The 25319-nt window shown below is 44.6% G+C and overlaps 1 protein-coding gene across 33 annotated transcripts in view; it reads left to right on the forward strand.

Annotated features, from left to right (window-relative positions):
* LOC139459502 (voltage-dependent calcium channel type A subunit alpha-1-like) overlaps positions 1-25319 on the forward strand; it is a 415048-nt gene that overhangs the window by 116924 nt on the left and 272805 nt on the right. For 27 of the 33 annotated variants that reach the window (XM_071240963.1, XM_071240968.1, XM_071240957.1 and 24 more), the window contains exon 1: positions 11871-12274. The exons of 1 other annotated variant lie outside the window; for it this stretch is intronic. In XM_071240963.1, coding sequence (XP_071097064.1) covers positions 12214-12274 — 61 coding nt within the window. In that variant the 5' untranslated portion in view covers positions 11871-12213. Of the gene's footprint in view, positions 1-11868; positions 12275-25319 lie in introns of those variants that run through there. 5 more of the 33 variants (XM_071240984.1, XM_071240989.1, XM_071240993.1 and 2 more) reach the window with 2 other exon arrangements.

The raw sequence follows: 25319 nt of genomic DNA on the forward strand, positions 1-25319 counted from the left end.
CTGACCCACACCTGTTTTGTGTGTTGACTCCTGGCCCTTTGTCCAGAGCCACTTTGGCTGTGGAGACTGATGCTATTCTCTCATGGTTGATTTGACGAAGGCCGATATATTACGTCGTGTACCAGCGTGTGCAGACCTCGGGATACTTATTTTGTCTGTTTGATGGATTACATCTGTCACATGTAACATAGTTAGCTGGCAATCTACCACCATTGTCGATGTCAATAATTTAGTTACTGTGATTCCCCCGCGAGGTAACAATGTATCACTACCTGACCTCGTGGTGCGGCCCTCCTCCCCTGATCATCCCGCCACCTAAATACACTCGAATCCAAACACCAGCAAACGCCTTTAAATTCGTTGGAATTCACCTTAACAGAAATAGACGATAATGTTTCCTTTTCTGAAATTATGTAGAAATAATTACTGATAGTATGTTTTTTCCGCTGCAGGACAAACTGGTAGTATTATCTTTTGTACAAGGTCGTTGCATAGCTTTTACTGTCGACTAGAGATTCATGTTAATATTTTTTACGTGAAATTGATAGTGTTCGTGAAATTGTATCTATTGTAACTATTTATGAAAGGTTCCTGTGGTTAGGATGGTTGACGGTCAGTATAGTTGAGGATGGCTGATGGTCTTCGTACTTGTTTACTTGTTTGACGGGCTATGTATTTGTAAACGTTAGGACGGTTTACTCTATTCGTAGTTTTAACTAGGTTAACGGTCCTTGTAGCTGGTGTTTTAATATAGGTTACCGGTCCTTGTACCTGGTGTTGTAATATAGGTTAATGGTCCTTGTAGCTGGTGTTTTAATATAGGTTAATGATCCTTGTAGCTGTTATTTTAATGTTGATGAACAGTCCTTGTAGCTCTTGTTTTGATATAGGTAAACGGTCCTTGTACCTGGTGTTTTAATATAGGTTAACGATACTTGTAGCTGTTGTTTTATATAGGTCAACATTTTTGTATCCATTTTTTCTGTAATTTAGGCTAACGTTCTTGTATATGTTGTTTTATGAATGGTTAATGGTCCTTGAAGCTTTTGTTTCATAATAATGTAACTGCCCTTGTAGCTATTGTTTTAAAATAGGTTAACGGCCCTTTTAGCTATTTTTGTATTATTGATTAACGGTTCCTGTAGCTGTTGGTTCATAAACGGTTAACCGTCGGTGTTGTTTTATGTTTCGGTCTTTGTGGTCGTCTTTAGTCGACATGTAATTTCAATACAAAGTATTAAAAGATAAGATTATATGTCGTCCTTGTTGTGCCTTATTGGTTATGATACATATGTGGTACAAGTAGATGGTGAGTAATACAATGAACAACACACACTAAATGCATGTACGTGCACGCAGACGCACCCACACGTAATTAATCATCAGAAATATTTATTGTCACATTTTATTTTGTGACAACTTATCCGAAATACTCTGGCTATTACATGGAACACCTGACCTCTTGAATATAATTGCTTCCGCATTTCAGAATACTAATCAGAAACTCACCCAGCTTGTCCTCAAAGTAGATTTAATTCAATTATTGGAAGTCTTCTTAGGACAGTTATAATTCCGGAGATTGCAGATCTAACCTCTGCCGTCACAACGCGTACACGACTTACAACAGAAAAAGCGACCTTGTATAAATCCATAGAGTTTGGGGCGCAACTCACTTAAACAACAATATTAAAACGGAAAATACTCCCAAGGAATTTTCTTTTTGTGTCTAATTTCAACTCTCGTTTTCCGCTCATTTTGCAGCAAATTTATTCGTTTATTCCCACAATCTGAAAGTATCGATCTCTTAAATCCTTTATAGTCCCCATGAGCAAATATTCCTTCAATCAAAAGGTCTCTGAGTTGGGTGAACTGTTCCGTCTCGTAACATACGGTGAATAGAGACAAAGATAGCTTGCAACACATACACGTGTACAACACCCTGGATTTGGTAGGGAGTCCCGACTACAGTAGATGAAGGGCGGCGGGTGATGTGTGACTTGGAAGTCTACCTTGTTTCTGACACTGTCTCACAGTGATATATTATTAATCAGGGCGTTGTGTTGTGATTGTATTTAAGAATTTAAATATTATTCTGAAATAGGTTGTCCATTTTGACTTTTCGTAAAAGGTTTCGAATATATTTAATGTGTATTGAAATTTGTGTTGCCATCCGATTGTAACTACTGCCAGGCACACACGGGAATATGTCTTCAGGGCCTACGTTGTTTCCCCACAGGAGATTAGACCCTAAAAAATAAACAGAACCAAATATAGCCATGTAGTTCTAAAACTAGCTGTCTTCTGTGTAATGTCCAGTTCCACAATGTGTCCTGTTGTCCCTGTCTAATCCTTGCGCCGAGAATATGCAGCGTAATCCACTCTTCAAAGATCAAAGCATCTGCCTTATTAGTGGTCCGCAACCTTTTGACCAGGCGTTAGTTACCACGCTTTTCTATTTTTCGCCATGTCAAAATGGCGACATTGTCTTAAGACGGTGTAATACAATGACCGGTTGTTTGGGTCTAGAAATATGTCTACATTGCTACATTACAAGTCCATGGTTAATGGTGCAGTGCGTTTTGTTTCGCTGGGAGGAAAAACAACAACACTCTCCCCACTTCTCCACGTTAGTGGAAATATGTAGGCTGCATGGACACCTCACTAAAGTAGGCCGACATTGTGACAGCGAACTTTCTTATACTTTAACCTTAAGCCTGGTGATATTATCTTAAAAAGGGAATAATGATATCGTTCGTTTACTCAAGCCAGACAGTTATACGACTTCCTGATGTTAAATGATGAATCTATTTTAGTCTTATGCCTATGCGAGATGACGATATTGTGTACATAACTCTCCATTGTCAGTCTCCAATATTGGATCTTTTCCGACCCGTGCATGACGCTTTGCATAATTCATTTCAGTTGTCTGATGCACGTGTGCCACCGATCAAATATTGTGTTAACTTATGTCCGTGAACGTATTTCATGTAACAGGTGCGGTTGATGGACGCCAGTCAACTTGTTATAAGGTGCAGATTTATCAAATTCCACAATTAACACAATACTGGATATTCTCATGTTTATAAGACCCCATGGACATTAAAGATTGTTCACGTGGCATGTAGGTCAGCAACAACCACGTCATATACCTTACTTCAATACCTTGGAAAAGGGGTTAAGCTTCGAAATACTGATACCGTTACATGAAACAAGTTTCACGAATTAAATTTGATACGCCACTGCTATTTTCGGATCATCTTCTTATTGAGACGGAATAAGGCTCCGTCCGTCCGTCTCTACGTCACCGTAGTTGTTTACTTCAGAACCTCTGCATGGATTTGGTTCCACATTGGGCCCGATGTTTCCTGTGGGTGGCTGTCTGCATGTCCCAGTCGATAATAGTAACATTGATCTTAATTGAAAAGTCAGGGTAAGCTTTAACCAATTTGCTAATTGTTAGAGAGATATTCCAGGAACATGGACATGGATTGGGTTCACATTTGGTGCCGATGTGTTTTTTGGGTGTTTGCAGAACCTAGTTGATAATGGTGACCTTGCCCTTATTTCCAATGTCATGGAAAGCATTTGACCAATTTATCAGCGAGATACCTCAGTAAACGGCTTCATGAAAAGATGTTAGAGTACGAGGAGTATACCTATGCAGCCTATAATAACTGATCCACAACAAGCTGGGATGTGATGTTGTCTTGCAATGAACGATCACACTTGCATCTCCATGTTCATGGTATGGATTTCATTATCGAAAATCAAGACCCTGAGAAAAATACTTCAAGTTGAGATATAGGGATCAGTCTTACTCAAAAGATTTAAGTCTCCAATGAACAAACTCTTTTACAAACCAGGAGTAAACGTTTGCCGAGAACATCAAACAAACATAGTTTTACCAGTGTAGGCTTAGTACTGTATAACCGTGAAAGACAAGCCAGTGTTAAGTCCTGTTGTCGTGACAGATGACAAGAGAATCAACATGGCTTGTTCCCTTAATTATCTTTGGATGCTTCATGTTAACGTCTAAATGATAATAAGAAACAACTCCTCCTGATTGAACGAGTTAAGTAAAAACATCTTTCCCTTTATTAAGACGCGTTCTTTGATGAGGCAATCTTAAAACCTATTTTTCCACGCTTAATTAGGACCAAGGTTTGCTGGGAAGGTGCTAGCACGTGTTCGTGGAGTGTCAGTATACCAGCAGGGAAAACATTTACACTTGCGCTTATGCTGACCTTTATCATTATAGCTTTCAACAAGCAGCAGTCTCAAACTGTTTTTATTTAGATTGGAAGTCAGTTGATGCAGATGTTCTCGCTGGCTCTCACACCAAGCGGCTAGTTGTAACCCCTGGCGGCACTGAACCATCTCAACGAGAACTGACAGAAGGATGGCAGTAACATCAGGATTCCTATTTCACCACTAGTCAGCCTTTTTGTTTCACTGTGACATAAAACTTGAGTTTGTGTCTAGCAAAAATTAAAACGCCCTTGTGATCGAAACACTTTGTCAGTCATCGTCATCGTTGTCTTCGTTATCAAATGTTTCAAAGTACATAGGGTCTTTGTATAATACTGGCGACTAGTTTGATGCCCTGTTTCTCAACTTCACGTCCTCTGTTATCTAACGCTTTCTAGATATACTCCCCATGTAATCTGACGCCCTTTCTACACCTACCCCCCTGTAATCTGACGCCCTTTCTACACCTACTCCCCTGTAATCTGACGCTCTTTCTACACATACTCCCCTGTAATCTGACGCTCTTTCTACACATACTCCCCTGTAATCTGACGCTATTTCTACACTGACTTCTCTGTAATCTGACGCCCTTTCTACATATACTCCCCTGTAATCTGACGCTCTTTCTACACATACTCACTTGTAATCTGACGCTCTTTCTACACATACCCCCCTGTAATCTGACGCTCTTTCTACACTGACTTCTCTGTAATCTGACGCTCTTTCTACACATACTCCCCTGTAATCTGACGCTCTTTCTACATATACTCCCCTGTAATCTGACGCTATTTCTACACTGACCTCTGTAATCTGACGCCCTTTCTACATATACTCCCCTGTAATCTGACGCTCTTTCTACACATTCTCACCTGTAATCTGACGCCCTTTCTACATATACTCCCCTGTAATCTGACGCTCTTTCTACACATACTCACCTGTAATCTGACGCTCTTTCTACACATACCCCCCTGTAATCTGACGCTCTTTCTACACTGACTTCTCTGTAATCTGACGCTCTTTCTACACATACTCCCCTGTAATCTGACGCTCTTTCTACATAAACTCCCTTGTAATCTGACGCTCTTTCTACACATACCCCCCTGTAATCTGGCGCCCTTTCTACACTGACTTCTCTGTAATCTGACGCTCTTTCTACACATACTCCCCTGTAATCTGACGCTCTTTCTACACTGACTTCTCTGTAATCTGACGCTCTTTCTACACATACCCCCCCTGTAATCTGGCGCCCTTTCTACACTGACTTCTCTGTAATCTGACGCTCTTTCTACACCTACTCCCCTGTAATCTGACGCTCTTTCTACATATACTCCCCTGTAATCTGGCGCTCTTCCTACACTGACTTCTCTGTAATCTGACGCTCTTTCTACACTGACCCCCCCTGTAATCTGACGCTCTTTCTACACATACTCCCCTGTAACCTGACGCTCTTACTACACTGACTCCCCTGTAATCTGACGCTATTTCTACACATACTCACCTGTAATCTGACGCTCTTTCTACACATACTCACCTGTAATCTGACGCTCTTTCTACACATACTCCCCTGTAATCTGACGCTCTTTCTACACATACTCCCCTGTAATCTGACGCTCTTTCTACATATACTCACCTGTAATCTGACGCTCTTTCTACACATACCCCCCTGTAATCTGACGCCCTTTCTTCACATACTCACCTGTAATCTGACGCTCTTTCTACACATACCCCCCTGTAATCTGACGCTTTTTCTACACTGACTTCTCTGTAATCTGACGCTCTTTCTACACATACCCCCTGTAATCTGACGCTCTTTCTACACATACCCCCCTGTAATCTGACGCCCTTTCTACACTGACTTCTCTGTAATCTGACGCTCTTTCTACACATACTCCCCTGTAATCTGACGCCCTTTCTACACTGACTTCTCTGTAATCTGACGCTCTTTCTACACATACCCCCCTGTAATCTGACGCTCTTTCTACACTGACTTCTCTGTAATCTGACGCTCTTTCTACACCTACTCCCCTGTAATCTGATGCTCTTTCTACATATACTCCCCTGTAATCTGGCGCTCTTCCTACACTGACTTCTCTGTAATCTGACGCTCTTCCTACACTGACTTCTCTGTAATCTGACGCTCTTTCTACACATACTCCCCTGTAATCTGACACTCTTTCTACACATACTCCCCTGTAATCTGACGCTCTTACTACACTGACTCCCCTGTAATCTGACGCTCTTTCTACACTGACTTCTCTGTAATCTGATGCTCTTTCCACATATACTCACCTGTAATCTGACGCTCTTTCTACACATACCCCCCTGTAATCTGACGCTCTTTCTACACATACTCACCTGTAATCTGACGCTCTTTCTACACATACCCCCCTTGTAATCTGACGCTCTTTCTACACATACCCCCCTGTAATCTGACGCTCTTTCTACACATACTCCCCTGTAATCTGACGCTCTTTCTACACATACCCCCCTGTAATCTGACGCTCTTTTTACCTTGACTTCTCTGTAATCTGACGCCCTTTCTACATATACTCCCCTGTAATCTGACGCTCTTTCTACACATACCCCCCTGTAATCTGACGCCCTTTCTACACATACTCACCTGTAATCTGACGCTCTTTCTACACATACCCCCTGTAATCTGACGCTCTTTCTACACTGACTTCTCTGTAATCTGACGCTCTTTCTACACATACTCCCCTGTAATCTGACGCTCTTTCTAAACATGCCCCCCTGTAATATGACGCTCTTTCTACACTGACTCCCCTGTAATCTGACGCTCTTTCTACACTGATCTCCCTGTAATCAGACACACCGAAGCTGTATGGATACTGCCTCTCCTGTGCTGACGCTGTAACATATTGACATTAAATCAAAGTATGAACGTGGCAAGGCTGTTCTCACTGCCAGGTATCTAATCAAATCACTGCATGTTCAGTGGCGTGTTAAATATTCTAATTCTTAAACGTTTCAATTGTCATATTAACTTTTCTTCGTTATTCGATATCGATATCGATATTAGATTCCGATAAATCTTACAATCACGTTAAGTATGTCGGTCCATCCATTTATTTATCCCTCTCATATTCCCTCCTGAACCATCTCCGTCTGCCCCTCGAGGGCGGCCTTCTTCTCATCCCAGTAGTCAATATGAACACCCTATATCAATCCCTTAAGCCGCGCCATCCCTTTCATCTCAACTCTATTTCATACAACATTTCACCATGACACAATCACGCTACCTATTTGAAACTGACAACCAAAATTAACATGAAATCTGAACTTGAGCTCTCTCACTAAGTCAATTTCCATGGTAAAAGTTGAAGAAAAATGTTCAAAAAGCAAATAGGATCCAATCTCCGTTTCCCTCTGTCCGTATTCTCAGTCATATTGCACAGCGTGATTGACAGGTCGATCAGCTGATCTGATAGAAATTGATATTAACCGCCATTCCCATAGCCAAGCTAACACCCATGCAAACATGCTGGGATTTCGGCTAGGCCACCAAGACCAATATTTGTCATACTCTATCTGAGAGCCAAGGGCAGGTTTCTTCTGTAATAATACCAAGCTTTGCTCAACTTGTTAAGGGTTTGCTCTGGGACAGTGACAGAAGCTATTTAGTATAAACTGGATGATATCTATGTAGACGTGTTTATGGAGTACCGTTTCCCTTGAGTGAGACGCCACATTAGGCAACATACTTGAGGGAACAGTATCCACTCCAGCATCAAAAACATCGCCGGCGTTGTCCACGTAGTGGGTCCACACAACACAGTTTTACGCACATACACTGTGGTTCAGGTCAGGTTCAGATACATGCCCTACGCTTCACATGTTTACGTCATGGTTCGAAATATACGCTCTGGTTTTGACTGAATCCGCCTTGATAAAGCTGTTGCAGTGTTTTCACGGGCTGAACAGTACGGCGAAAAAGTGTACTGAACGGGCTCAGTGACTTTTGTCATGTGTCTACTTCAGGGCGAGTTACGCAGGCGTTATTTATGTTAAAAAGGTTCCGCTGGAATGAAATAGACATTTTTCACGGATTTGGTAGAATGATAGACAATATTTCATATGAAAAAAATGTTTATTTGAAAAAAGTTAGTTCATTTAATTCAGACGTTTCTTTTTTTCATTCTACATTGTAATGAGTTCGGCTTGATGTGATTAATGCTATTTTTCTCCTATATTAAAAAATCCGTTCGCAAAAATTAGAAAATTCAGTTCGGTGTGATTTATCTGCGTGTAAAGTATATTTCCTAAGTTACCGACGCTGCAATGTAAAAAATATACGTGTTAACTGATGATCCTACGTACTTGTACAGTGTGCTATCTGATGATCCTACGTACACCATGTACAGTGTGCTATCTGATGATCCTACGTACACCATGTACAGTGTGCTATCTGATGATCCTACGTACACCATGTACAGTGTGCTATCTGATGATCCTACGTACACCATGTACAGTGTGCTATCTGATGATCCTACGTACACCATGTACAGTGTGCTATCTGATGATCGTACGTACGTCATGTACAGTGTGACATCTGATGATCCTCCGTACATCATGTACAGTGTGACATCTGATGATCGTACGTACGTCATGTGTAGTGTGCTATCTGATGATCCTACCTACTTGTAGAGGGTGCTATCCGATGATCCTACTTACGTCATGTACTGTGTGACATCTGATGATCCTACGTACGTCATGTACAGCCAGTCATCTGATGATCCTACGTACGTCATGTGCAGTGTGCTATCTGATGATCCTACGTACGTCATGTGCAGTGTGCTATCTGATGATCCTACCTTCTTGTACAGGGTGCTATCCGATGATCCTACGTACGTCATGTACTGTGTGGCATCCGATGATCCTACGTACGTCATGTACTGTGTGACATCTGATGATCCCACGTACGTCATGTACTGTGTGATATTTGATGATCCTACGTACGTCGTGTACAGTTTGACATCTGATGATCCTACGTACGTCATGTACTGTGTTATATCTGTTGATCATTCGTACATGTACTGTGTGGCATCCGATGATCCTACGTACGTCATGTACTGTGTGACATCTGATGATCCTACGTACGTCATGTACAGCCAGACATCTGATGATCCTACGTACGTCATGTACTGTGTGATATTTGATGATCCTACGTACGTCGTGTACAGTTTGACATCTGATGATCCTACGTACGTCATGTACTGTGTTATATCTGTTGATCATTCGTACATGTACTGTGTGGCATCCGATGATCCTTCGTACGTCATGTACTGTGTGACATCTGATGATCCTACGTACGTCATGTACAGCCAGACATCTGATGATCCTACGTACGTCATGTACTGTGTGATATTTGATGATCCTACGTACGTCGTGTACAGTTTGACATCTGATGATCCTACGTACGTCATGTACTGTGTTATATCTTTTGATCATTCGTACATGTACAGCATTACATCTGATGAATATATTTATAGATGTACAGTGTTCATGTCACATATTGGATATTGCACAAGTATGGTGTTGCGGTTTTATAGATCAGTCGAGTTTACATTGGATGACAACCCCTATATATCAATACTTCCCAGTTATATACAGTGTCCTAGTTTCGGGTTGGTTATCGGAGATTACGATATGGGTCAGTGACCACACCGCCTCAATAGTAACACATCGTTAAACAAGACAGCCATGTTTCTGAACTATATTTATGATGTAAGCGTGTTCCGTGTACCTAACCAGTGTTTGACAGCTTGAGCAACGATCTAGTTACCGGGGTACTATGACACTTAATTATAAAGTTCACACATTGTCACCTCCTGATCCAGGAGTTCTTTCCACAAAAATGGTACCAGGGACCTGTTCTGTGGCGGACTTTCATACGCTGCATCAACACGGCTCCACATATGTCTCACCCGCATGCAATGCCAATGTTATTTGTTCGTTCGTTTGTTGTCGTTTAACGCCGCTCTCAGCAATTTTCCAGCTATGTGATGGCAATCTGGACCTAACAATCTAGTGATTGACATCATGAGCATCGATCTACGCATTTGGGATACGATGACATTCATCAACCAAGTCAGCGAGCCTGACCACCTCATCCGGTTGGACGCCTCTTACGGCAAGCATGGGTTGCTGAAGGTCAATTCTAGCCCAGGTCTTCACAGGGGGAGACAAGCATGGGGTGCTGCAGATCAATTCTAGCCCGGATCTTCACGGGGGAGACAAGCATGGGGTGCTGCAGATCAATTCTAACCCGGATTTTCACGGGGGAGACACGCATGGGGTGCTACAGATCAATTCTAGCCCGGATCTTCACGGGGGAGACAAGCATGGGGTGCTACAGATCAATTCTAGGCCCGGATCTTAAAGGGGGAGACACGCATGGGGTGCTACAGATCAATTCTAGCCCGGATCTTCACGGGAGAGACAAGCATGGGGTGCTGAAGATCAATTCTAACCCGGATTTTCACGGGGGAGACACGCATGGGGTGCTACAGATCAATTCTAGCCCGGATCTTCACGGGGGAGACAAGCATTGGGTGCCGCAGATCAATTCTAGCCCGGATCTTCACAGGGGAGACAAGCGTGGGGTGCTGAAGATCAATTCTAGCCCGGATCTTCACAAGGGAGACACGCATGGGGTGCTGAAGATCAATTCTAGCCCGGATCTTCACAGGGGAGACAAGCGTGGGGTGCTGAAGATCAATGCTAACTCGGAACTTCACGGGGGAGGCAAGCATGGGGTGCTACAGATCAATACTAACCCGGATCTTCACGGGGGAGACAAGCATGGGGTGCTGCAGACCAATTCTAACCCGGATCTTCACGGGTATGACAATGTTATGACGTGTTCACTGCAAGCGCTTGGCAGCAAGAGGCATCACTGCTTGTGGAGCAGTGGAAACAACGTTTGAAGACCCGATGTGCACGTCACATGCTGTGAAGCTACAACGGGATTGCCAGAGCATGCATTATGTTCAAGGTGATATAGATTTTCAAATCTTTATCACGTAAAATAAAGCTGATGCATTTATCAAGAACCGTTGTACCTTATGCGCAGTGAGGCGAGGTATTGACAGCCAGACAGGTCTAATTAATACAGCTTAGGAAATCTTTAAAATATTCAATTGACATCTGAGGCCTTGACCACAACATATGGGGTGAGTTTGTCTACATTTGCTATCAAAACCTGCCTCCACACACCGATACTCGTGCTGGCGACATGTGGAGGTTGTCCTGGTCAGCTGACTATAAACATCACAGCTTCATTGGCACTTCCACATAAAACCATTAGCGAAGGTAATATAGCTTCTTCGGTAGAGTGCACGTCCATAATCTCTTAAAGGGTCTTGTGTGGAAGCTGCTCTTCCAGTGTGTCTGCCGGCATTTGCAGACTTCACGATGTTGCGGCGATCGTTACTACGTCCAGCAGTGACAGCACGTGAGCTCACGAATTGTCCCCCGTCCTCGTCCTCAGAAATTAACCGTTGACATACGAAGAAATCCTCGATCGATAATGTACCTGGAGCCGAAGATGCGGTACTACTTTCTCCGTTCTTGTCAACCAATCAAATCGCTTGTCTCTCATCGGCACGTCGCTTCGAACATTGGGTCACATCAGGACGGTGCCAGGGAGTAGCCACTACATAGATAAAATTGACTTTGGCTATTTTTTTTAGAAAACTTCCAAATATTGCTGTTTTTGCTCGCCCACTGTGCTATCATTGCCTTTTAACAATGATGTTATGATTGGCGACTGTGCTGTGTTTCTTCACTGAAGTGACGGTCGCCCCTATGGGACTTGGACATAGTCGCTTAGCCAGACAGCCGAGGGATTGTATTGTGACATGTTAGTAGAACGCATAGGAGAGGGTTACACGATGTACATGAGTGGATATTTACTTTGTTGAGGGGAGACACACTACCAGCCAAATGTACGACGCCTCTGACGAAGGGGAGGAGGACCCCCCGTGTTTCGAGGAGTATGAGGAAGGTGAGGTTGAGCCAGGTAGATAGATATCGATAGACAATTCAAGATAATTTATTTATGTTAAGTATGATGTGGGAGAAGTTTCTTGGCGATGCGCGACATTGCAGATTAATGACTTGTATTTCAGTTCCAAGTTCCTTTAGTCACGGTGTGTGTGACGAGTGTGACAGGCAGGTAGGCGTGTACATTTCAGTAATTGCTACACCTGGTGAAAGTCACAAGAGCAATGTCTTCTCCAGGGAGCGGAGTGACGTCAGGCTCTCTTGCTCGCTTCATAAACTATTCTTACGTAAATAAAGACTTTGCGTGTTTATTTCATTCAGTGTGCACTCAATTTCGTTGCACGGTAATCTTCACAATTTGTGCAAGACAGTCCATTACGTGTCGATTGCTGTCGCCTCGCCTGGATAATTAACATACCTTGTAAATGTCACGTAGAAAACATCTTGGGGAGTCGCACGCAAGATTTGTTTCCATTATCACCAGTAACTGTCTTTGTGCATTTACAACATTATCCATTTCTCTTTCTGTCAAGCAGATATATGCATTTTATGCCGAAACAACTAGTAACTGATATGTTCTGATCGTACATGTCGCTTCCCATATGTTGAAACAACATGTTAGACCTTGCAAGGGGGCCAGCTGTTTCCTTATTGATTCGGGACTAAATCCCACGTTGTATTTCACATATTTCGAGCAGTGTCCCCGCGTCAACTACCCCCGTTTGACAGGTATCAATTAAGAGTGAAATAGACAAACTAGGAGAATAATCCATACGTGCGCCTGTCATGTCGATTTCAGTAATAGCTTAACAGTGAGCGACGTTTTGCATTACCAGGCAGGGAGGACATGAACCAGTTCGCCATTATAAGTGTGGGATGAAATGCATCACACTTTCTCAACACCAGTTTCCCCAATGCAAAACCTTGCTATCCCCCATCATTCGATCATTTTGAGCTTATCAAAAAAACAAGCTCGGTAATTTTCAAAAGCAGAAAGGCGCGCTCAAATGAAAATGTATTTTACAAACTAGAATTTGTTTGTGATTTAGACTTTGGAACACCTGTTGACTGCAGCACAGTTTTCACAAAAAAGACTTCATGCATATGTGTGTGTTATTTTCTGGTATGAGGAATAAACGCATACGAACAATCTGCAAATACCTGTTTACTGTTACAGTCCACATATCATGTGTCTCTTTAGCTTATGCTTGAAGACTTCACGTGTGAGCACGTGTGTACTATATGTAGTCGTAAGAACACTATATAAGCGACTTCAGGACATTGCGATTCATTTACCGTCATCGTCGCCTGTTCCATCATCACTACTGTTCATTCAGTATTGCTTATTGCTTCATTCGTACAACTGTTGAGGTGAACAAGGTGGCCCCTGTGCACGTGATACACTCAATATATATATTCATCACTATTCCATACATCATGGCTTTGTATTTATGTGATAATATTTCCTATAACTCATCTTCCCCTCGTGTTCAGAGTCCAGTGTTCAGCGGAAGGACCCGGATACAGATGAGAGATAACATTCAGATCATATTTATATTTTGTCAATATTTGAATAGTTGTGTATTTATGTTTCTGTCTATGTGATCATTGTATATGAATGATGTTATTTGATAAAGGTGTATTCATATGTTAATAATTGGATTCGATGTTGTTGTAATCGTATCACTGAAATCACGTAATATCAAGTTGCCCAGTTGAGCTCAGTGACAATCCAATTTGGTGCACGCCAACCAGATTACCCCTGTCACTCGTGCCAACTTTCCATGTCAATTTCAAAGTCTCTAAAGAATTCTCGAACTAAGATTGACGGGTGAATCGTTCTAACATATCTCGTGACCTTTCCTGAAATCAGCAGAAACAGAAGCGCCAACATTCGTTTACCACCTTTTACAATCATCAGTAAGTTTAGAAGTGAGGACATCTCTTCTCTAATCTATATCAGGCAATGGTTTGAACCGTCCTCGTTTTCGGTGTCGGCTGCATGTCACGCGCGGGGATAGCTGGTAATCAATTGCTCCGATCTATTTCTCTAATTATCTATAACTGGTGTTATTATGGTCATTCCCGTTCTCAGACAGTGGACAACTGCTCCCAACGCTGTAATTGGACTCCAAGTAGTATCATTTACATGCCTAGCATGCATTGTCACACTATCCGGGAAGGCCAAGGCCACCATGACGTTACAAAAACTAATATCAACTTTGGTTCTTTGGTCAGCGAGATATAAGGGTTTTACATCACTTCTTCTCAATTCATCTTCTGCGAACAATGCATTTCATAGTGTTTCTGTTGGGGTTTGACAATGCCTCTCAATGTATATCATTCACAATGTAGAGATACTGCCTCTCTTATATTACTCACAGCGCAAAGATACTGCCTCTCTGATATATCATTCACAGTGTAGAGATACTGCCTGATATATCATCCACAGTGTAGATACTCCCTCCCTGATATATCATCCACAGTGTAAATACTGCCTCTCTGATATAACATCCACAGTGTAGGTATACTGCCTATCTGATATATCATTCACAGTGTAGAGATACTGCCTCTCTGATATATCATTCACAGTGTGGAGATACTGCCTCTCTGATATATCATTCACAGTGTGGAGATACTGCCTCTCTGATATATCATTCACAGTGTAGAGATACTGCCTGATATATCATCCACAGTGTAGATACTCCCTCCCTGATATATCATCCACAGTGTAAATACTGCCTCTCTGATATAACATCCACAGTGTAGGTATACTGCCTATCTGATATATCATTCACAGTGTAGAGATACTGCCTCTCTGATATATCATTCACAGTGTAGGTATACTGCCTCTCTGTTATGACATCCACAGTGTAAATACTGCCTCTCTGATATAACATCCACAGTGTAAATACTGCCTCTCTGATATAACATCCACAGTGTAGAGATACTGCCTCTCTGATATAACATCCACAGTGTAGAGATACTGCCTCTCTGATATATCATTCACAGTGTAGATACTGCCTCTCTGATATATCATTCACAGTGTAGAGATACTGCCTCTCTGATATATCATTCACAGTGTAGATACTGCCTCTCTGATATAACATCCACTGTGTAGAGATACTGCCTCTCTGATATATCATTCACAGTGTAGGTATACTGCCTCTCTGATATATCATCCACAGTGTAGAGATACTGCCTCTCTGATATATCATTCACAGTGTAGAGATACTGCCTCTCTGATATATCATTCACAATGACGATATACTGCCTCTCTGATATATCATTCACAGTGTAGATACTGCCTCTCTGATATAACATCCACTGTGTAGAGATACTGCCTCTCTGATATATCATTCACAGTGTAGGTATACTGCCTCTCTGATATATCATGCACAGTGTAGAGATACTGCCTCTCTGATATATCATTCACAGTGTAGAGATACTGCCTCTCTGATATATCATTCACAATGACGATATACTGCCTCTCTGATATATCATTCACAGTGTAGAGATACGGTCTCTCTGATATATCATTCACAGTGTAGAGATACTGCCTCTGTGATATATCTTTCACATTGTGAAGATACTCCCTCTCTGATATATCATTCACAGTGTGGAGATACTGCCTCTCTGATATATCATTCACAGTGTGGAGATACTGCCTCTCTGATATAACATTCACAGTGTAGAGATACTGCCTCTCTGAGATATCATTCACAGTCTAGAGACACTGCTTCTGAGGGTAGTGTAGTCTTGACAGCCAGACACATTACCCATCCCCTGTCTTCTGAGGGTAGTGTAGACTTAATAGTCAGACACATCAGCCAACTCCTGTCTTCTGAGGGTTGTCTTGACTTGACAGTCAGACACATCAGCCAACTCCTGTCTTCTGAGGGTAGTGTATACTTGAAAGTAAGAGCCGGTCTTATACATGATTTGCTCTTTTAATTTGCAGCGATTCGATATTTCACAAAGCTGTTAAGCGTTATTTCTCTTACAAATAAATGACACGCGACTATCTGTGAAATGTCTTTTATCTCTCTTGTGAATTGTTATTATACTATTTAAACGTTTTTATGTGGAAACTGCGAATTCCAAGTATGTAAATATTTTAGGGGACAGTTCCCTAAAAATATCAAGAAGCGCTTGCGATGTCCTTCCTGTCAAAACGGTTAGCTGACATACTTGTGAAGAGCTATTCGGCATAGGCATTCCCTGCCCTTAGTATTATATATCTTATTATGTGACATAGTGATATTGCTATGTAGAGGACTGTCACAAAGTGTGATGCATCGTTCTGACTATGTGACACGAAGTATCGTGTGTCATTGTCTATCCCCACCAAGATCAGGCCGGCGGTCTGGCAGTAGCCTCATGCTCACCAAGATCAGGCCGGCGGTCTGGCAGTAGCCCCATGCTCACCAAGATCAGGCCGGCGGTCTGGCAGTAGCCTCATGCCCACCAAGATCAGGCCGGCGGTCTGGCAGTAGCCCCATGCTCACCAAGATCAGGCCGGCGGTCTGGCAGTAGCCTCATGATCACCAAGATCAGGCCGGCGGTCTGGCAGTAGCCTCATGCTCACCAAGATCAGGCCGGCGGTCTGGCAGTAGCCTCATGCTCACCAAGATCAGGCCGGCGGTCTGGCAGTAGCCTCATGCTCACCAAGATCAGGCCGGCGGTCTGGCAGTAGCCTCATGCTCACCAAGATCAGGCCGGCGGTCTGGCAGTAGCCTCATGCTCACCAAGATCAGGCCGGCGGTCTGGCAGTAGCCTCATGCTCACCAAGATCAGGCCGGCGGTCTGGCAGTAGCCTCATGCTCACCAAGATCAGGCCGGCGGTCTGGCAGTAGCCTCATGCTCACCGAGATTAGGCCGGCGGTCTGGTAGTAGCCCCATGCCCATCAAGATCAGGCCGGCGGTCTGGCAGTAGCCTCATGCACATCAAGATCAGGCCGGCGGTCTGGCAGTAGCCTCATGCTCACCAAGATCAGGCCGGCGGTCTGGCAGTAGCCTCATGCTCACCAAGATCAGGCCGGCGGTCTGGCAGTAGCCTCACGCTCACCAGTCATATCCGCGGACCTGTAGTTTACCTACGTACGTCCGTGAACGTTAAGGACTGATTATATGTCAGATTGCATTGATTATTTTACTCGTGACGTCAGTAGTCAAATATTTAGTTGTTTGTGGAATATAGAGCGCCCGAACAATAGGTAAATGTCAGTGCATGTAAGTATATGCGGTGTACTGTAGCTACTGTAGCTACAGAGGGCGTGGCACAACACACTGACTGGGAAGTAGCAGGCTGTGTAGGCCAGCAGGCTGTGTGGGCCAGCAGGCTGTGTAGGCCAGCAGGCTGTGTAGGCCAGCAGGCTGTGTGGGCCAGCAGGCTGTGTAGGCCAGCAGGCTGTGTGGGCCAGCAGGCTGTGTGGGCCAGCAGGCTGTGTAGGCCAGCAGGCTGTGTGGGCCAGCAGGCTGTGGTATCTTCAGGGCAGCGCCAGCATATGCCCCCAGCTGAAACCAGTCGGAGTAGTTTCATGTTACTGTGCGGGGTATGTGGTCAAGGGTAATACACTGTGGAGTTCCTTCCAGCACAAAGGCCGATATGTATCTGTTTGATTGCAAGTTCTACTATTTTTCAGAAGGTCCTTGACATATTTGATAGCAATGCGACTGGCACCTAAACTGCATTACGATAGACGTGGCAGCTAGCAATCGGCCAATGTCTCAAATAACCGTAAACAAACAAGCAAACAAAATGCAACACAAAAACAGAATTTTATATGCAGTCGAGATCAGTGACGGGGGAAATATGCCTTGGATTTTTAATATCATTTTTAAGAATACATATTGATAACCCAGCCAACAAAGCAAAAATATGGTCATATATGATCCTGTAACAGAACCATGACAGAGTGTCCTTGAGTGGTCAGGTTAAAACTCGTCCATCTTAACGTATATGGATTACGACTGTCGTCGAACTCTAAGATCAATATTTGGAACGTGACTCTTACTCGGTCGTAGATATGTGTCTTTCCGACGGTTATTCAAGATAAAGACATTTTATCGACTTTGCTGTTTAATTGATTCCATAAACCTGTACCTGTATCAACCCTCACTGAAGCTCAGCATCATCTCACTGAACATCACAAGCGTGTATTGGTCAATGGGCATGTGTGTCGAGACATTTATACGAAAAAACATGTTCCCGAAGATGCGTGTGAGTCACGATCAGTGTCGGGTTGAGTCCCACGGACAGTAGAGGTACACTACACGAGAAGGCAGTCTACTTTGGAGCCATGACAGATGTCTTTGAAGTTCCTCCCCCGCAGTTGAAACTTCCCCCTGGAGACAGAAGCTAACCTCTGAGGCCCCTTCCTGACCCCCATTAAGGACATCCCACTAGGGGCAGACTCCACTTAACAACCCCCTTCCTGACTCCCATCAAGGACATCCCACTAGGGGCTGACTCCACTTCACATCCCCTTCCTGACTCCCATCAAGGACATCCCACTATGGGCAGACTCCTCTTCACATCCCCCTTCCTGACTCCCATCAAGGACATCCCACGAGGGGACGACTCCACCTCACGAACCCTTCCTGACCCCTATCAAGGACATCCCACTAGGGGCAGACTCCACTTCACGTCCCCCTACCTGACTCCCATCAAGGACATCCCACTAGGGGCCGACTCCACATCCCCTTCCTGACTCCCATTAAGGACATCCCACTATGGGCAGACTCCTCTTCACATCCCCCTTCCTGACTCCCATCAAGGACATCCCACGAGGAGACGACTCCACTTCACAACCCCCTTCCTGACTCCCATCAAGGACATTCCACGAGGAGACGACTCCACTTCACAACCCCCTTCCTGACTCCCATCAAGGACATCCCACTAGGGGACGACTCCACTTCACGCACCCTTCCTGACTCCCATCAAGGACATCCCACTAGGGGACGACTCCACTTCACATCCCCTTCCTGACTCCCATCAAGGACATCCCACTATGGGCAGACTCCAATTCACATCCCCCTTCCTGACTCCTATCAAGGACATCCCACTAGGGGACGACTCCACTTCACATCCCCCTTCCTGACCCCCATCAAGGACATCCCACTAAGGGACGACTCCACTTCACAACCCCCTTCCTGACCCCCATCAAGGACATCCCACTAAGGGACGACTCCACTTCACAACCCCCTCCCTGACTCCCATCAAGGACATCCCACTAGGGGACGACTCCACTTCACATCCCCCTTCCTGACTCCCATCAAGGACATCCCACGAGGGGACGACTCCACTTCACAACCCCCTTCCTGACTCCTATTAAGGACATCCCACTAGGGGCAGACACCACTTCACGTCCCCTTCCTGACTCCCATCAAGGACATCCCACAAGGGGCCGACTCCACTTCACGTCCCCTTCCTGACTCACATCAAGGACATCCCACTAGGGGCCGACTCAACTTCACATCCCCTTCCTGACTCCCATCAAGGACATCCCACTATGGGCAGACTCCTCTTCACATCCCCCTTCCTGACCACCATCAAGGACATCCCACTAGGGTCAGACTCCACTTCACGTCCCCCTTCCTGACTCCCATCAAGGACATCCCACTAGGGGCCGACACCACTTCACGTCCCATTCCTGACTCCCATCAAGGACATCCCACTAGGGGCCGACTCCACTTCACGTCACATTCCTGACTCCCATCAAGGACATCCCACTAGGAGCCGACTCCACATCCCCTTCCTGACTCCCATTAAGGACATCCCACTAGGGGCCGACTCCACATCCCCTTCCTGACTCCCATTAAGGACATCCCACTAGGGGACGACTCCACATCCCCTTCCTGACTCCCATTAAGGAAATCCCACTAGGGGACGACTCCACTTCACACCAACATCCTGACTCCCATTAAGGACATCCCACTAGGGGACGACTCCACTTCACACCCACATCCTGACTCCCATTAAGGACATCCCACTAGGGGCCGACTCCACATCCCCTTCCTGACTCCCATTAAGGACATCCCACTAGGGGACGACTCCACATCCCCTTCCTGACTCCCATTAAGGAAATCCCACTAGGGGACGACTCCACTTCACACCCACATCCTGACTCCCATTAAGGACATCCCACTAGGGGCCGACTCCACTTCACACCCACATCCTGACTCCCATCAAGGACATCCCACTAGGGGCCGACTCCACTTCACACCCACATCCTGACACAAAGTCACTCTGCAGCACATCATATTTGAAATTTAGCATTTTGTTCAGAACATGTTAGTACTTTAGCTTTAGGAAGTGTTCTACCTTTTATGGTTAAGCATAGTGTACTCCCTTCGTGTACCGATTACGAGAACTGGCCTATATAGGAATCCTTATATTCAGAATGTTATTTTAGACAAACATACGTCATAAGACAAGTTAGATCCCTGAAACTGATACCACTGCTTCCGTGCTTGGGTCGTATTTCATGTCTTATTTACCGGGGAATACCCGCCATCTATCAACACTCCATGCAGACTTCCGGCCATCTCGCATCGGGTGGTGTTAATATTCTCCTTAGAGTCTCAGAAATAACATTTGTCGGTTAATAATTAATCAGCCATTGTGGAACATATTATGTTGCTGCAAATCCACTGCCCTAAATTAAAATCGATTTTCTATTCGTAAGGATGCTTTTGATAATCGTAAGAAATTGCGTATTTCGCACGTTTCGAGGAGAAATCATCAAGTTTTGCTGTTCCATGATGGAAGGCATGCAACTGTTCGGAACTGTCTTTGTGTAGGGGGTGGACTAGTACTTCGTAGGGTGGGAATCAACATTTTAAGAACTATTGCTGATTTGGGCGGGATACCCATGTCACGTCTACACTACATACACAGCCTACACCGTCACGTCTACACGGCATACACAGCTACACCGTCACGTCTACACTACATACACAGCTACACCGTCACGTCTACACTACATACACAGTTACACCGTCACGTCTACACTACATACACAGTTACACCGTCACGTCTACACTACATACACAGCTACTTCGTCACGTCTACACTACATACACAGTTACACCGTCACGTCTACACTACATACACAGTTACACCGTCACGTCTACACTACAGACTCAGTTACACCGTCACGTCTACACTACATAAACACCTACACCGTCACGTCTACACTACATACACAGCTACACCGTCACGTCTACACTACATACACAGATACACCGTCACGTCTGCACTATCCAAGTCAGTTACACCGTCACGTCTACACAACATACACAGTTACACCGTCACGTCTACACTATATACACAGCTACACCACCACGTCTACACTACAGACACAGCTACACCATCACGTCTACACTACAGACACAGCTACACCGTCACGTCTACACTACATACACAGTTACACCGTCACGTCTACACTACAGACACAGCTACATCGTCACGTCTACACTACATACACAGCTACACCGTCACGTCTACACTACAGACACAGTTACACCGTCACGTCTACACTACATACACAGCTACACCGTCATGTCTACACTACATACACAGCTACACCGTCACGTCTACACTACATACACAGCTTCACCGTCATGTCTACACTACATACACAGCTACACCGTCACGTCTACACTACAGACACAGTTACACCGTCATGTCTACACTACAGACACAGTTACACCGTCACGTCTACACTACAGACACAGCTACACCGTCACGTCTACACTACAGACACAGTTACACCGTCATGTCTACACTACAGACACAGCTACACCGTCACGTCTACACTACAGACACAGTTACACCGTCATGTCTACACTACAGACACAGCTACATCGTCACGTCTACACTACAGACACAGCTACATCGTCACGTCTACACTACAGACACAGCTACACCGTCACGTCTACACTACATACACAGCTACACCGTCACGTCTACACTACATACACAGCTACACCGTCACGTCTACACTACATACACAGCTACACCGTCATGTCTACACTACATACACAGCTACACCGTCACGTCTACACTACATACACAGCTTCACCGTCATGTCTACACTACATACACAGCTACACCGTCACGTCTACACTACAGACACAGTTACACCGTCATGTCTACACTACAGACACAGTTACACCGTCACGTCTACACTACAGACACAGCTACACCGTCACGTCTACACTACAGACACAGTTACACCGTCATGTCTACACTACAGACACAGCTACACCGTCACGTCTACACTACAGACACAGTTACACCGTCATGTCTACACTACAGACACAGCTACATCGTCACGTCTACACTACAGACACAGCTACACCGTCACGTCTACACTACATACATAGCTACACCGTCACGTCTACACTACATACATAGCTACACCGTCACGTCTACACTACAGACACAGTTACACCGTCACGTCTACACTACAGACACAGCTACACCGTCACGTCTACACTACAGACACAGCTACACCGTCACGTCTACACTACATACACAGCTACACCGTCACGTCTACACTACAGACACAGCTACACCGTCACGTCTACACTACATACACAGTTACACCGTCACGTCTACACTACATACACAGCTACACCGTCACGTCTACACTACAGACACAGCTACACCGTCACGTCTACACTACATACACAGCTACACCGTCACGTCTACACTACAGACACAGCTACACCGTCACGTCTACACTACATACACAGCTACACCGTCACGTCTACACTACATACACAGTTACACCGTCACGTCTACACTACAGACACAGCTACACCGTCACGTCTACACTACATACACAGCTACACCGTCACGTCTACACTACAGACACAGTTACACCGTCACGTCTACACTACATACACAGCTACACCGTCACGTCTACACTACATACACAGTTACACCGTCACGTCTACACTACAGACACAGCTACACCATCACGTCTACACTACATACACAGCTTCATCGTCAAGTCTACACTACATAAACAGCTTCACCGTCACATGACCGATGTGTACACATTTATTGGAGACACATGGGAGTGGACCAAGTAACCACTACCGTCTAACCTTCAGTCATATTGGACACTATGTGAATCACCATCAATGATGGGGCATTGTGCATCAGTCGAGTTTCTAGTAGCAATAATTCACATATTCCTTCCAGAGCGCCAATTGCCGCAGCTCCTTCCAGCAATATCCCGCCGCAATATCAAGGGGAACAGGACAAAAGTCCGCAAGGAGACACACTAGAGAATATTTGCACAAATGCCAACATAAAATTGACATAATGTGTGTACTTTGATCTGTTATTGATGGATATTTCGGGGGGCACTCAGGGGGCACTCCTCTTTCCGAACAAAGCTACCAGTCGTGTCCTTGCAACTTCAATGCCTCGTTGGTGTTGAGAGACGTCCCTGAGCAGCGTTCACTAGTCGACATACATGAAGGATTGTTGACACAAGGCCGACAAGCATGCAAATGTGACAGGAATTAGTGTTGATTAGGAAGCGAAACAGTTTAATTGTTTGCATCAAGGGATAGACAATCGTTTGCGTGTGTCCAATAATTAAGCTACAGAAAACAATGGATGGAAACGTTCTTCCGTTCTTGAAAGACAAAGGCGTTCTTGACCTAATTACCATGAATGGTTTCCCTAGGATCGGCGGTCAGTGAACAGTGCACGTGTCTTCTGGGTTTCCGTGCATAGATATAGCGTTACTTAGCATTGTTGATGGAACAGTAACATGCTTTGGCTGTAGGTGAATATAACACACGCACACAGTTGCTGACAGTCGTGATGAAGATGGTTTAAAAGTAGCCAGTTACCGTCTGAGATGCAACTGGGATGAAAGCTGTCAGTGGATGTCACACTCACTGCCCGTTGATCTATTTCACTTGACCCACATTTACAAAACATCTCAGGAAAATATCAATAAATCATTCAAACAAGGATGTCAATTTGTTGAATTAACACAGTTTTCACCGTCATATTACAAGGATTTCTTTTATGTCAGCTATGCGTGTGTTATTGGCTAAATATTGAACAGAACGGCTTATTATTTAAGGAGTACCAACTTCATTTCCATGTAGGCTTTTTTGCATGTGCATCTTCGACGCATGGACACCTTCTGTTGCAGACTTCTAAACGGTATATTACAGAAACATGATCTCTCCCCTTATAGCAGGCAGTATATATCCCTTCTCTCCTCGTCACGTCTTGCAAATGGTAGGCAGTATATATCCCTTCTCTCCTCGTCACGTCTTGGTAGGCAGTATATATCCCTTCTCTCCTCGTCACGTCTTGGTAGGCAGTATATATCCCTTCTCTCCTCGTCACGTCTTGATAGGCGTATATATCCCTTCTCTCCTCGTCACGTCTTGGTAGGCAGTATATATCCCTTCTCTCCTCGTCACGTCTTGGTAGGCAGTATATATCCCTTCTCTCCTCGTCACGTCTTGGTAGGCAGTATATATCCCTTCTCTCCTCGTCACGTCTTGATAGGCGTATATATCCCTTCTCTCCTCGTCACGTCTTGCAGTTGGTAGGCAGTATATATCCCTTCTCTCGTCACGTCTTGGTAGGCAGTATATATCCCTTCTCTCCTCGTCACGTCTTGGTAGCCTGTTTATGTCCCTTCTCTCCTCGTCACGTCTTGGTAGGCAGTATATGTCCCTTCTCTCCTCGTCACGTCTTGTTAGGCAGTATATATCCCTTCTCTCCTCGTCACGTCTTGGTAGCCTGTTTATGTCCCTTCTGTCCTCGTCACGTCTTAGTAGCCAGGATAGGTCCCTCCTCTCGTCACGTCTTAGTAGCCAGTATATGCCCCTTCTCTCGTCACGTCTTAGTAGTAGTATATGCCCCTTCTCTTCTCGCCAAGTCACATAGTACATGTCCCTTATCTATATGATTGGCGTTAAACAGCAAACTGTATAGTAACTTCTTATTACTTTTGTTGTCCTTACATGTACATATATATGCTCTCTGCCTCATG

Source organism: Haliotis cracherodii, unplaced genomic scaffold, assembly GCF_022045235.1.
Source record: "Haliotis cracherodii isolate W230 unplaced genomic scaffold, xgHalCrac1.p SCAF_13, whole genome shotgun sequence".
Lineage (NCBI taxonomy): Eukaryota > Metazoa > Mollusca > Gastropoda > Lepetellida > Haliotidae > Haliotis > Haliotis cracherodii.